This window comes from Megalops cyprinoides, chromosome 21 (genome assembly GCF_013368585.1).
Source record: "Megalops cyprinoides isolate fMegCyp1 chromosome 21, fMegCyp1.pri, whole genome shotgun sequence".
In the NCBI taxonomy this organism is placed as follows: domain Eukaryota; kingdom Metazoa; phylum Chordata; class Actinopteri; order Elopiformes; family Megalopidae; genus Megalops; species Megalops cyprinoides.
Window position 1 is genome coordinate 22,319,047 of NC_050603.1, and position 15,968 is coordinate 22,335,014.

The window sequence follows — 15,968 nt, forward strand, 5'->3', positions numbered from 1 at the left end:
AAAAATATGTGTCAAAAAATGTATCATAAAAAAGAAGCAAAACAAAAAAGAGGAGGAAAAGCTTTACCTATCAGCCGAGGGCCCTGGTTCATTAAATCCTGGTGAGCTGGATATCACGGTCATTTGGGCTAATTGAGCCGCGGACAAATAATTAGCGACAGGGTGAAACAAACATGCGAAGGGTGGGGCATCGAGCTGGGGGCCCTGCACAACCACCGGCGGCTCCGTCCGAGGGGCTGCGCCACAAATGGACCAGAAGCATCTGCTCTCCTCGCCATCCCCCCTTTCCCCGCGTCTTTCCACCGCAGCGGCTTGCCCTGGCAGCCCGGTCGCGCAGAGAGCTAATGAATCTGACGGGTGACATTTCGGGCCTCAGGCCATTTTCCCGGGCCCCTAATGGGGCTATTCGAGAACACGCATTATTTATTTAAACAGAGCAGGGTCCGCTCGGTGTTCTAAGACAATTATTGCACCTGTGGCTAACACAGAGCCATTAAACGATGACCCTTAACAAGGGCTAGAAAAATACAGGCTGAGCATCCTGCCATTACCGCCGCCATCCTGTCAGGGTTGGGGGGAGGGGGAGGGGGGGGGAGGCAGGCGCGGTGTCGGGCCGCGCGGGCCGCTCTGCTAATGGCCCCCTCTTACCATGTCGATGAGGCTCTCCTGGATCCTGTTGAGTGTCGTCCGCAGCCTGCTGCTGATCAGACCCAGCCCCGATGATTCATACTGCAGGAGAGAGCAGAGCGCAAAGTCAGTGTCTGCTCATACACTCACACGCTCATACACCTGCGCTAGAGCTGCTCACACACACACACGCACACACACCTGCACTGGAGCAGCTGATATACTCACACGCCTGCACACTTACACACGCGCACACACACCTGCGCTCGAGCTGCTCACACACTCACACACCTGTACTAGACCTGCTCAAGCAGGTGCGTGCTCTCATACACACACAAACACACACAGGCATGCACCCACTCACAAAGGAACACACATGGACAAATAAACTTACACGCAAACACATTCAAAGAAAGAAACAAACACACAGACACACACACACACACACACACACACACACGCACACGCACACGCACGTGCGAGCACATCACCTCTGACTGTCCTGATGTGTGGCTAATGACCAATTCACATCAGGAAAGACCCTGACTGCTGTGCAGCACTTTCCATGGCCCGGAATGAAAGGGTTGTCACAGCAACACCATGCATCGCTTCACCCCTGACATGTCAGTGCACAAGCATTACCTTTATTCTGCTGCCACGCTTCAGTTTGCTCTCCATGCCACCCCATGCCAGACAGCCTTATACCTTATCCACCCACAGCTACTCCTGTCTCGGTTAACTTCCAATGTGTTGTGTCCACACGTATGTGTCCACATTGGCTGGCAATATGCAGCAGATATGTGTACGAGGACAGTAAACTTTTCACTGAGTCAAAACTTACAATACCTGCATAACCTGCATTACACTGCAGCGTTCTCAGTGATTTAAAAAAAAAAACAATTGTAATGTTTTGCTTAGCACACTCTTATGCAGAGTGACTTACAATTTGTGCATGTTGTTATCTATTAATACAGCTGAAACTTTTATGAGACAATTCAGGTTAAGTACTTTGCTGAAGGGTGTAACAGCTAGCCCACCTGAGAATCGAACCGTCAACCACCGGCTTGTGAGCTCTGCTTCTTACCGCTATCTCATTCGCCTTCACCGTTTAACAGTTCACTGATTATTTTACAGCTCTACTGGTGCTCTGTAATAATGTATGAACAAAAGCTAAAACTCTACATTTTCCTTCAAACAGAGAGCAGAAGGTTTTAATGGGAAGAAATGATTAGGGCAGGATTACAATGGGATGGTTACCCTGGTACTGCTGCATTCAATGTTTAGGGTTTGGGAATGCAATTTTCACACAACTCCAGAGAGAGGCTTTGAGAAAAGGACTGAAGGCTGATAAAAACACACACACACAATAAAAAAAGAGAAAGCACACAAAAGATGAGGCCATTAAGAGATGGGGAGTGACACACAGCAAATGACTGGGGTGAACACCTTGTCTAACTAAGGGTTAATAAAAAAAACCCCGGCCTTACCCAGCCGGTGGGACGCTGTCGGGCAACGCCGAGCTCTTTGCCTTGGACAGACATATTCGGACTGGGTGCATGCTTTAAAAACAATGGGGGTGGGGGTGGACAAAACCAAAAACAATAACCGTCAAGCAAGCAAGCCAACATCAAAGAGGGGGGGAAGCAAATCCAGAACAATTCATCCAACTCTGACGAATCCATCGATTCATTGTGACTCCAGAATCACAGGAATCGATTAACTCCTCGACTCTGGGGGCAGGATGTATTTTATGAACACCGTGACAATGTGAGAGTGTTCGAGATTGGATTGGTTAAAGAGCTTTTCAGGAGTTAAATTGACCGTTTCAATCCACATTTGTTTTTTTTTGAAAGAGCAAGAGTAGCTTTGCATATTGTGCAAACAATATCAGGCTTTTTAAGTGCAGCAGACAGATGACTGTCTTGGGGACAATAAAGTAGGAATCTTCCGCTAATGTTAGATTTTTTTCCCACAAACTTTCCAGCGAGCTCATCTATTAGCGTGACAGCTCCAGCGCTTTCTCTCCTAGTAATGATCACTGGAGGGCGATCCAAGACAGTCCCCAGTGGTAAACCATTTCATCATCCAGGAGGTGATTCATTTTTCGGATAAGGTATTTGTAAATCTAGCTCATCTGTAAGCTCCCCTCTCCCCCTCCCCCATCTTTCCCCCAATCACCTTACCCAGACAGGCGAGTTATTAACTTCGGGCGTGACGTGAATGAGGCAGGCTGATGCATCTTAACATATTCTGTTGGCAGAGTGATTATCATAACAACGCATGGCTGTGTATTGTCCCTCGCATAAGTAAAATCGATCATTACTGAAAAATGGAGTTCTTTATCAACTTCCTCTTTAGAGGCACCTGGGCTTTCTGTGAGAAAGGGACACCGATGGAAAGTGTCTGGTTGGACATGACAAGCATAAATAAATTTATATCTTTGTACAAAGCCATTTACCTGGCATGCGTTTGGCACATCCAATCCAGCACTTACTGAGGTATTTTGACACTGTCATATGCCGATGTTTTCCATATACATGACCATTAACACACATTTTCTTTCAAAACATGTTTGGTCAAAATATCAGATAGATTTTACAAAAATAAGCATACGTTTTTCAGGGGCATGTTGTAAGTAGATATTTCTGTAAAGACCTGATGAAGACCAGGTCAAAATATTGTCTGTTTGCACACTTGTAATAAAATCATGCATTTTGGAGAGATAGTGCATGTGTGTCTATTTTTTCCCTTATGCATATAATAGCGCATGTGTATAAACATGAAACAAAAAATCCCACGAGCAGCCAGCACTGAGTTACCTTAGCATGCACAAACATGTACAAAAACACATATTTGCATATCAACGGAAACCAACACGGGTTTACGGGAGATGGCGGGGGTGCTGCCCCCCCCCCCCCCCCCGTTAGGGGGCCATATATGAGCCCCTCCCCTTAGCTGCCTCCCCCTAGGGATAATCGTCCGGGACTCAAACAGCGGAATCACATCACTCCTGGCATTTGATGGTGATTCAGTCTAGTTCATTATCAGTTCCCTGGGGTTTAGCATAACGCTAATGTACAGATTCATAAGAGGGAGGCCAAGACTAAAGAGCACGAAAATACCAACTCTGAGACATATACATACTATATATTATATAGTAGTTGTTACTTTCCTGTACTTTATATTCTAAGGTTGCTTTTAACAAAATACAGCACACATTTAGTGGCAGACAACCAGCTGGCAGGGTCATTAGTGCTGAAATTTACTGTTCATTAGGATATGCATAACCGAAACTGATGGGAACCTATCAAAAGCAGCATACCGATGGATGGGCCCCGAGTGTCTATAAGTACCTATGCATCCTGTCTATTCATAGAATCAAATCAAATCTGACTATTAATCCCTGTGAGAGTGGTCAATCTGAGCATCGATGTGGTAAATTCCATGAAAGCACTACTGCAGGTGTGAACACACAAGACCCAATGGCATGTGCAAACACATCAACAGCATGTCACTGTCTTTCCTGAACACGGATGAACAACATGTTACACAGCAGGCGATAATGGGGTATTACTGCATCACACAACATGGAGGATACAGGCTGTGAGCTACGCATGGACCTTATGCTAGTGTTAATCTTTTCATCAATAAAACTAAAAAAGGACATTTGGTACGTCACCACTCAAAAGAAGGGCAAAGCACATCAATGTTTGACTGAACACAGGAGGCTAATGTAACGGTTCATCAATAAAACTCCTCGTCTAAACACAGGCCACACTAAGCTCGAAAAGCCGTCAAATTCCAAACATTTCAAGAGCTCAACCTACCATATCATTTCGTCCAAAGAATGTGTAGACGGCGTACAGGTAGTAGTCAAAAAGCTGGGACATGCAGTGGATGACGTCAAAGGCGATGGGCTTCAGAATGTTCATCATCTGCATGTACTTTCCTGTATCAAACACAAAGTCACGCTCATAATTCAAGAATTGCTAACTGCTCAAAAACATACGTTACCACATCTGCTACATCACATCCATCAAATGTGAGCAGGCAAAGGACTTTATCTCAACTTGTAGCAAAGAGCGAGAGCAGTCACCCCACCCGGCCTAGAACCCGGGTCTATGGGGTACCAACCATGCGACTTTGACCACGACGCCAAAGAGCCAGGCTCTTCGTCAGAAGTGGGATGGCTTGCCGCGAGGCCATCAGAGGCATGCCCAGAGTGCGAGCCGTATGAGGGACCCCCAGGTTCAGTTGACCCCGGTGTGAGGGACCCCAGAGATGGGTGAAGCACTAGTGAGTGGGGCATCCTGGGATGGGAGAAGTAATGCAGGGGAATGCGTGAGGGACGCCTCGGTGCGTGAAGCGCATGGGCGCGTTTCCCGAAGGCGAGGGCAGTGTGACAGAGTGCTGTCACTACGGTTGAATATGCGCTTCCTGAAGGGGAGGGCAGTGTAACAGAGTGCTGTCACTACGGTTGAGTATGCGCTCTGACTGCCATACCAACGAGCCTGGCTCTTTGGCAACGCGGTCAAAGTCACATGGTTGGTACCCCGCAGACCCCGGTTCTAGGCCGGGTGGGGTCACTGCTCTCGCCCTTCACTACACAACTATAACCAGAATCAGAATTATAAATTATAATGAATGAAATGCAACAGCTCAGACTCTGTAGCATTCGAGGGCAAGCATAATGCTTTCATAAACGGAGCAGATGTGGTAAGAAACAGCTAAGCCCTCTGGGATAAATAGCTGCATATCATGAAACAATAATCAGAAAAAACTCGCATAGGGTTAAAGGATTTTCTTTTTTTGTATTTATGTAGCATTAAAGCTTTAACATATCACAGAACAAAAAAGCCTTTGGTACAGGTTTCAAATATTAATCCAGACAATATATCTACCTATTTCAGTAGGAAAAACCCCTTGGTGTCCTAAACTTTGTTTAAGACACCATGAACTCTATTCATAACAGACCAAGACCCTTCTACTTTTTTAACAGAACCATTACATTGACTGTATATGCAATCTGAGGTACAAAATATTGAATTTAAGGGTAAAAAAGGCGAGGTGATGAATTACCAACGAACACAAGAGGGTAATAAAGTTAAGATTTTGTTTAGCCTGATGAATGGGGAGGCTTTACTTTAGTGCTGAGTCAGCCAGTCTCTCCGCTTGCAGTCCATGAGGTACAAAGAACACCTCAATTTAATCGCATCTTCCAGTTACATTTTCCAGCAGGGCCTTATCAAAAAAGGGCTCTGCTCTGTCATAATCAAGATTTGGTGCATAGAAATGCATTCATCCCAAATTCACAGATATTATTAAAATACAAAGAAACCATTTGAAAAGACTCTTTCTTAACACATGTGTCTGGGTAACAGTTTACATAAAGGCTAAACTTGTAAGGTTGATACCCAAGTCCTAAGAAAAATCTTTATGCGAGAGCAAACTGATGCATCATCTTACTTCAGTGCTCCTCTGAAAATGTTGTTCACTTGTTCAGTTTCAGTATTATTTCATTCACTCAGTGTCAGTCATTATCATTTCAAACGTTTACATCACTGAGTTCTTCAAATTATTTCTGTAGGTAGTTCAAACACATAAAATGTATTGAATCATTGAAAATAAAACTCTGGCAAAGTAAATGGTTGGATGTACCAAGCATGCACCAAGTAGATGTTCTTCAAAAAACACAATCATACATGCTTAGGAAATTTAAACCCTATCTTCATTTGAAGGGATTATCAGAATATTAACCTGCACGCATGTTGAAATAACTAAACAGCACAGGCAATTAATCATATGGCCTCATTTCTGCATGTTTTCGGTTAGGCCTCAACCACAAGAGAAATATAAATTATGAAATTTCTGAGTGAATCCAAACCACGAATTACCTCATTTACTCAAATCAGATTTCATCCTTTCTGATTATAGCGGAAGCATGTAATATTTAAAATAATTGAGTTGCTGTTGCCTAAGAAACAACATAAAGTGAACATTCAAATTAAGCCAGGAAATGAGCAGTCACATGGGCGTGACCCAGCTAATGGGTGGAAATAAAGGGATGTCACACAGGTGGAGCCGAAAAATGGCTTTCTACATTTTCAAGCAGCCATTAGCCTGTTAATTGACGGAATCGGAGTTCTTATGAGGGGGTCACCTTTGTCATCTTTCCCTTTGAGTTAAGAAGCAAATTACTCACCAACCAGCCTGATTACATTCAAGGTAGTGTTGGTCAGGATGGGGGCGTTCACCTTATTAAGGCAGTAGTCTGACTTCTTCCTGCTCCTTAGCGTTTCTCGAGACACGCTAATTGAGAAAACAGAGCCATAATGACAGCCGGTTCAGGGGAGGAGGCCAGCAAAGGCCCGCGATGACAGGAATCTTAGGAGCAGCTTACGCACTGGAGGCCAGAGCAACCCAAACCTCAATTCATCAGCCAGAGTTAATTCCAAGGCCCATATAACCTTGTAGCCCTTAATTTACTGAGCCTTTGCAGATCATCTGACAGACTGTGAAATTCACGTCTACAGTTAAGACATCATTCAGCAGATAATGACCTGTATAAGTAATACAGGGAACAGCCACTAGTCACCAAAAGGCATACAATAAAATCATTATAAGTGGATTACAGAGACCGGGAATGATCGAGTAAAACATGATTTATATGTCTTGTTTGTGTATGCATAAATGTAATGGAAATCTGCAAAATAAAGAAGAGAAGATTAAGTTATTCCTGCTGAACATCTGGTTATGAGAAAGAAACACATGTCACAGCACACAATGTATAGCTTCATTTGCAATGCAAAACATTTTTTTTTTCTTTTTGTAAACTACAAAACAAATACAACAAACATTCAACATCTCGAACTCTTTATATGTTGATGTGTTTCCAGATTGTAATAATGATGTATGTCATGCATTATACTTCCATAAGCACATGTGTAGACACATTACTATTTACATAAATTAGCTGAAGCACACATTTACTAGGCAATCTGTAGAGGGCCCTTGGGTATTACTCTCAACATAAATCATAAAAATACTACTGCTACGTCCAAACTCAAAGCTCGGATCAAACCTGACACCCATAAGCCATTTTCCAGTAGGAAGAACTTCATAATGACCTTCATTAAATCACAAATACAATAAAAAATTAAGCAATGCCATCTCACCACAGGAGCCGCGTAAGTTTCAAAGGCTCATTTTTGAAATGATTTTTCTCTTTTGTTACAATGTGAAAAAAGTTATGATCAAACTGACTTCTGCAGAAACCCTACTGTGAGAGTCATGTGCCATAAGAGGGACTTTTCTTTTCATCATTAAATTATGAAAAGTGGGGTGTGACCTATGGACTGGTGTGACACGCACAGAGAAAATCATAAATCTGTGTGAGTGTTGCTTTTGGGTGCCCTAGCCACCACTGTTTGCATGTTATGGAAGAAACTGCATGTATTTAAAATTTCAAGGAAGCCATGTGTTTCACCTTAAGTTAATTTCCATAACTTTTTCCATGGACTTAATATTTAGGTTATGTGCCCAACTTACTTGTAAAGACCTTATAATACATACACTGATGAGCCAAAACATTATGACCACCTGCCTAATATGCTGTTCGTCCTCCCTGTGCCACCAAAACTGCACTGACCCGCCGAGGCATGGACTCTACAAGATCCTTGAAGGTGTCCTGTGGTATCTGGCACCAAAACATTAGCAGCAGATCCTTCAAGTCCTGTAAGTTGCAGCCGCCGTGGATCGGACTTGTCGGTCCAGCACATGCTCAATCGGATTGAGATCTGGAGAATTTGAAGGCCAGGGCAACACCTTGAACACTTTATCATGTTCCTCAAACTCTTCTCGAACAATGTCCAGTGTGGCAGGGTGCATTATCCTGATGAAAGAGGCCACTGCCATCAGGGAATACCATTGCCATGAAGGGGTGTACCTGGTCTGCAACAATGTTTAGGTAGGTGGCAAGTGTCAAATTGATATCTACATGAATGGCCAGACCCAGGGTTTTCCAGCAAAACATTGCCCAGAGCATCACACTCCCTCCACCAGCTTGTTGTCTTCCCACAGTGCATCCTGGGGCATCCTCAGTTCCCCAGGTAAACGGTGCACACGTACACAGCCATCCACGTGATCTAAAAGAAAACGGGACTCATCGGACCAGGCAACCTTCTACCACTGCTCCAAGGTCCAGTTCCGACACTCACGTGCCCATTATAGGCGCTTTCGACAGTGGAAGGGGTCATCATGGGCACTCTGACCGGTCTGCGGCTACGCAGCCCCATACGCAGCAGGGTGTGATGCACTGTGTGTTGTGACACAATCCTCCCATAACCATCATTAAAATTTTCTGCAACTTGTGCCACAGTAGACCTTCTGTCGGTTCAGACCAGATGGGATAGGCTTTGCTGCCCTCGCGCATCGATAAGCCTTGGGCGCCCAACACCCTGTCGCCGGTTTGAGGTTTGTCCCTCCTCGGACAACTGTCGGTGGCCACTGCTGACTGGGAGCACCCCACAAGCCTTGCCGTTTCAGAGATGCTCTGACCCAGTTGTCTAACAATTTGGCCCTTGTCAAAGTCGCTCAGGTCTTTACTCCCGCCCATTTGTCATGCATCCAACACGTTGACTACGAGAACTGATTGTTCGGTTACCATCTAATCTACCCAGACATTGACATGTACCCTTGTTTGGAGATGATCAATGTTATTCGGTTCACCTGTGAGTGGATGTTTTGTAATGTTTTGGCTCATCAATGTATATTCCATGTACAAATTATCCTCAAAATTTGGCAGGGCAGAGTTTTTGTTGTCCCAAAAGGCGGGATGAAAATATTCATCAGTACATCTATATTAGCTGTTAACACAGTGTAAAAACTAGTCATGAAACTGCAACCCCAGGTTTTGTTGAAGGGTCTACTGAGTGAAAAATGGCTGATTAGTGATCAGGGACTCCGGGCATTCACACCCTTCCTGTTAATACAGAAATGATAAGCATGAACGCTGAAAGTGCACGCATGTGTGATGGTGAGCAAAACTGACGTCAGGAGGCGCAGGAAAAGGTTAATCTCCATGGGGGGAGTTGGGGGGTCGACGGCGTCAGTGTCCCTCACCTCTTCACAGGCACGTCTCCCGTCTGCTCATCCACGTAGTCCCTCTTCAGCTCCTCGGGGACGTCGCTGTCACTGTCATAGTCCTGGTAGACGTTCTTCTCCAGTTCATCCGACTCGTACTGGAGACACGGAGGGAGGTGGGGGGTTGGGGTGTTAAGACAGGTGAGGTGTAACAGCAGGGCTGCCCTCCTGTACGGAATTTCCCGAAGAACACTTTGCCTGTCCTGACAGCTCATCTGCGCCCCTCTGCAAACACAAGGAGGCTGAGGGAGCTCACCAGCTGGCCTGGAAGTGCACCCTCATGCTCAGCTTCAGGCCTTTTGGCAGCCCTAGAGCTGGATCGATATGCACATTTGGACAACTCACAAACATTTTGAGCCGTCAGAGGCAAAATGAGCACACATGACATATATGTAGCATCATTTTCCTATGCATACAACACTTGGAAAGAATGAGAAATCTTTATAGGTGCGCTGATAGCCACAGAACTCTCGTTCTGGTCGGTTTTCTATGGTCTTTTCAACAAATCACCACCACAGCTACTCAGGCTGTTGGCTCAAACCATCCTTTTTTATGGTACTACAAATGCCCTTTCCAGAAGCAAGCCTTTATTTTCTGGAGCATTATTTTCAGACTGGAAGATCGTCTGCTGTTTTTAACATAATAACGTGGACATAATGAACAAGAGAATCTGGAGCAGTTTTTATTCACAATTACACCTGGAAGCTGTAAGCACGTTAAAGGACCGTTTAACATTGCAGATCTGTAACCCAACAGCAAACTGCTCCTGCTGCTCTGACTATTGTGTAATCATTGTTATAATTATGAAAAAAGCGTAATGCAGATGTGCAGATGTGGCCCATCCCCAAACTGAGATATTAATAAAGAACATAGCAATGTACTTTTCAACTGTGGAATATAGGAGAATTATTCTGCAAGCGTGTGTGTATTTTTTTGTCCTTCGGGGAAGGATTGGTGTGTGTGCAGAGCGTAGCTTGGTTTGCAGCGTCATTTAGATCAAATCTTCCAGCTGCTCACTACAAATAAAAACTTGGACTAGTGGACTTAACAAGCTGGCTTTATATAAGCCCTTGGCAATGTCAAATGTGGTGCAAAATGCATTCAGACTACATATCTGTGAAACAAGTTTCTGCCTTTGGGCACAACTGTCCACAGTTTTTGCATATGCTGCACTCAAAGAAACCAGCAGGTCTGCAATATGACAGATCTCATCACAGCAAAACACACTGTGAACAGAAGGACTAGCATCAGCGAGATGAATATCACTCATTGTGTGTACCGCACTATTTAGCATCTGGCAACTGAATTGATCGATTAGAGCTTCTCTGTAAAGCACTGTATACAGTAACACCTCTAATTCTACACTTCACTTCTCATGCTTGGTTGTATCAACAGCGTGGATAAATATCTACCTCAGGGGAGGGGGCCTGCGTTTCAAATGACCTGTCAAAATTAAACATCGATGCCGACGTTCTCATGCACGAAGCCTAGAGTGCCGCTTACAGCAAATTAATTTCAGCTAACGCAAAATGATAACTGGAGCTGTGCGCTGTCAATTAATTCAATTAAGCAGTGCCTGAATACTGAGAAAGCCCTAAAACTTCCACTCAAGCAGGACTGTCAAACGCATTACACAAAAAAATAATAAAACATTATGAGTCTCTTTATGCGATAGCACTTCTGTCTGAGTGCTTTCAAGGTAACAGCTCTGCCTTGAAGACCGACGTCCCCCATAATCCCAACATCGTCTTTATTGTTATTGCAGCGATAGCTCATCTTAAATGTCAAGCTTGTGAGACAATAACGCCCATGGAGCAGCTCAAGCCAGCCCCGCCCTCCCCATTTTACTCTATTACAAGACTCGCCTGACAGTTACAGAGACAGTAAACCATTTAACATCTGAAAATGATTCTGCCCGACTTCATCACGGCTTGTATTTATCTTTTAATGTGAAAAATAATTCACCCCAGCACAGTTAATGATATGTGCTTGGCAAACAGTAGGAATGAGCGCTTGTTCAGCTCTGGTGGTCGACTAAATTAAAAAATATGGCGAACCAGCGAATGGGAAAGACAGCCCCAGATGGCTGATGTATGTAACGCGTTTGTGAGTTTGCGTCACAACGTAACGCTATGAGCTGTGCTTTTGCGCAGCTACTACAAGAAATACAGTATTGAACCCTCACAGGTAATAAAGATGCTGATGTCTAATTTCACTCCGCCAATGTAGCAGCTAATTTGCGACATGCGGGCCCGAATGTTTATTTCACCATACAATAATTTACCACCTGGGTGGAAGCAATATATTTTGTTCCTGAGTTCAAATTAACTTTTGGTTTTCTCTTTGGGGAATCAGAACACTTCTTAACATCGTAAAATCATACACAATTTCAGGGTCAAAATCTGTAATATCAGATACTATACATGTGAAAATAAAAGAGCATAAACCAGCATTTGGTATAGAAAAGATCACTGCATAATGGTTTAAAGATGTTCACCCTACTGCTTAAAGAAAGGACAATACGATCTCCTGCCAAAATAGCATGTTGCTTTCCATGGAAAAAAATGAACTAAAGTAATATACAAACTCAAGTAACACAGTGCGACTTGTGTCATCTGTGTAGCGTAAAGACCTCCATACCCCATTGGAGGCGAGCACATCCTCCGCCTCGTCCTCCTTGTTGTCGATCTGCATCTCGAAAGGGTTCCCTCCTTGGTAGTACTGCTGGAAGAGGGAGGTGTCGGCAACGTTGGCAGCCGAGGCTTGTCTGCTCGGTGATACGGACGGGGACCGCGACTGGCCCATGAATTTGAACTCCTAAAAGCAACAACAACAAAAAAAGCAGTATTTAGGCAATGTCAGATAGTTCTTTCAATCTATTTCAATGGGTTGTGCTTTTGAACTAAAATTCAGTCCTTAAAAATAGCCCAAAACACCACAAAACAGTCAAGGACTGGGATTACAAAACATCAGTTTAGGGATGACAGCGGTGTGAGAATGCTGAACCCGTTTCTCGTTCAAATGACACATTTGAACTCTAGCCCTGACTCACTGTGGTCATTACAGATCCCATGACCCTCAAGTCACAAAGGCTTGAGGATTCCCCTGTGTCCGGGCAAAATTCCCACTCAAGCCCTTTCAATCTGGCCATCTAATGCACCCTCAGCTTAACTGGCAAAGCAATTCCTTCCCTCTCCACCTCAGGTGATGTGTGGTGAGTGTGCTGGCACAAAAGCGCTGAAGTGAGTCACCCAGATGGGTTCTACATGTCAGCGAGGGCAGAGGTGTGTCATCGTCCCCTCCTGCCCCCCCATTCATTATAAAGGGGTTGGGATCCTTGAAAGGCACTTACCTATCTCACTTTAAAAGGCATATAAATCCAGTGTGATCCCTTATTATTACTGGACAAAGGACTGATGGGGATATAATGCAGGAGGAAGTCAGTAGTGCTCTTGACCTACTGTTTGGTGGGGTTGGGGTTTAGAGGACCCTCTATTGAGCTTTTCACTAAGGTTAGGTTAGGCGTGGCTCAGTGGCCCAAGAGTGGCGGCATCGCTAAATACTTTATACACAGCCAAGAGGCATATCTGGCAATAACTAACAAAAGCTGACCATTTGTGGTCAAAGTAATATCCAGGCCAAGCAATGACACAAATGAGTTTATCTAGCAGCAGTGAGTCCATAAGAATTTTATGGAGGGAAGAAGACCTGACCTAGAAATGGACTGTATATTGGTCTTGATTAATTAAAGAAGCCTCCCTTTTCACCAGCCAAAAACATTTCCAAAAAAGCATGAATTCTCTCGATGCTCAGATTCTTGCTGTTGTGAGAGAGGGACAGGAAGGAGGCAGTGTGCAAGAACAGCAGCTGCTGATCTACACAGCTGAGCTTTATTCAATCACTGTACATAAAATCAGTCAAATTAGTCACGCAAAAAGAAAGGGGCCTAAACAGAACCCTGGGGAACTCCTGTTCTGACGGCATGAGTTATAGACTCAGTCATACACCGCATACATTCTAACCCATGAATTCTTTACAAGGCTGTGTTAGTGCAACTTGCAGAAATCCAATAACTCCAATGCTTCACTGAACAGCCAATCTCGGTGATCTTGTGTTAACCTTCAATTTACGGATCAGCAGAGTGTATTTTTTTCTAACCGAGAAGTATTCCCACTGATTCTGAAGACTGAAGAAAAAGCACTTGTTAGTCCACTCATTTTATTCAGTCCCCAGTGTCTTGTCTTGTAAAGCTGTTTGGAAAATGGCTACGGTTGAGTCGTCAGGGAATTTTATTTTTTCATCTTCACGACACAATATTAAAATATACCGAGTAGATATTTCAATATTCGGATAGTGTTAGCCCGAATACTTTACATCACAGTTGCAAGATTAATGTGATATAGTGGGAAGGTATTGAATTGAAAAAAAATATATCACTGTCATTTTGTAATGTGTTGGGTTATGCCTGGCTAACAGCAGGGTGAAAATTGAAGCCGCTCAGAACAGGTGATTACCTACAGTGAAAAACACAGCTCCTCTGTAGGGTTTTATAAAGAGAGAAACTTGGATACCCCACTCCGTTAGAAAAGACACTTGTATAGAAAGTGAATGGAATTCACTATTAATTAATAATAACACATATCCTTAGAGAACTGGAATCCCTTGGAGTTTTTGTGATTAATATACTTACAGTACAGATGAATTTGGTTAATGCTGCTCCATTCAAAATCCAATACCCTTCAGTATCACATATTGTTCTATTACTTGCAATGCATCGTGAAACCATGTAAAAAAAAACAATTTGGCATCACATGAAAGATGCTTCCATGTCTCTCAAGGGAAGACAATAAAAACTATTCATATATAAAATATCATTGTGAAGATTATGTTCTGTTGGCTGTCTTCTGTTGGTAGAGGTAAACATTACTCTCACACCATCACTACACACCCCTTGAAATCTGTAAACCGCAGCAGTGGATTATGTGTCACTTTTAAATCAGCAAAGTTTCTAACAAAACTTCCTTACTATTAAGACAAAGAATCCACGGCGTTATGCCTTCACATAAACCCTGAATATATATACAACTATGAAAATTACAAGTTTTAACAGAAAGCAATTGTGCTATTGCATTTTTTATCTGTGTACATTGATGTGGCATACCGTTATTAGGTTTTGGATTTTCCCTGTCTCTTCACAAAGTTCCTTCTGTTTGGGTTCCTAAAACTGTTCTTTTTTGCCTCATACTCATTTAAATTGTGAAACAACAGAAAGCTAATCTATTCTCCAATGATTGTTTAAAATAGAAAGCATGAAAATGGGTACTTTGCAGAAGATAACAGAAGATAACAGATATAATGTATGTAAATGCCTCAAGAGATATTCTGAGGAGACTCTCCATGAAGACCATTAATATTGCAGGGTGCCGTTGCACATGTTTAACTGAAAGGCTACAAAGCACATCTGCAAAAGGCAGAACTTTATTAAGAAAAGTTCCACTGAGCATAAACTTACACATAGAGCTTACATGCATTTACTAGTTTGATGTTCACTGCCAGCTTATTTCACATCTTTAGTTGTGCTGTCTGGGCTCTCAAATTTACATTTAAATAGATATCCTAGAAAATGAATAGCAGTTCTTTGAGTTTTTTTTTTAATATTTTCCCCTTCAGACAGATTCATTGCGGCTCTTATTAACACAATAAAAACCTAAGAATATACTTGACACAAATACAAACTAAGACCACTTTGCTGCCTTCCAGACAGGGCATTGAAATCAAGCCAGTGCAGAATAACAAATATCAACTGTACTTCATAAATGCCAAATAATTCTAAATATGAATTTATTTTCACCTCAAAGTCCATCTGTCAATGTCAACATTTTAGAAAATCACACTATTCACTATGTACTTGTTTGCCAGCTGAACCTTTTAATAGATGTATACAGGCTATAAACAGCCATTTCTTAAATCACACACTATTTTTTTTCATTCCATTCCCTACATTCACCCACATTAGTTTTGTGATTTTCTTACATTATATATTATATATAAATATATATATTTCAAGTGCCGAATCTAACCGGCTTATATTTGAGACAGGCATCTATATGGGACAGGCTTTTAATTCATTGCGCACAAAACTTTTGCTCAGCAAAGATGGGAAAATACTATCAAATCGATTAAAAGAGGAAGACTATTAC

The 15,968-nt window shown here is 43.0% G+C and overlaps 1 protein-coding gene across 1 annotated transcript in view; it reads right to left on the reverse strand.

The window, feature by feature from the left end:
• Positions 1-15,968, reverse strand: part of vps50 (VPS50 EARP/GARPII complex subunit) — a 126,549-nt gene that overhangs the window by 30,745 nt on the left and 79,836 nt on the right. Inside the window, exons 18-22 of the mRNA XM_036555593.1 lie at positions 12,409-12,585; positions 9,748-9,866; positions 6,830-6,936; positions 4,455-4,576; positions 649-729 (exon numbers count right to left, since the gene is read on the reverse strand). Of these exons, the coding sequence (XP_036411486.1) occupies positions 649-729; positions 4,455-4,576; positions 6,830-6,936; positions 9,748-9,866; positions 12,409-12,585 (606 nt within the window). The remainder of the gene's footprint in view (positions 1-648; positions 730-4,454; positions 4,577-6,829; positions 6,937-9,747; positions 9,867-12,408; positions 12,586-15,968) is intronic.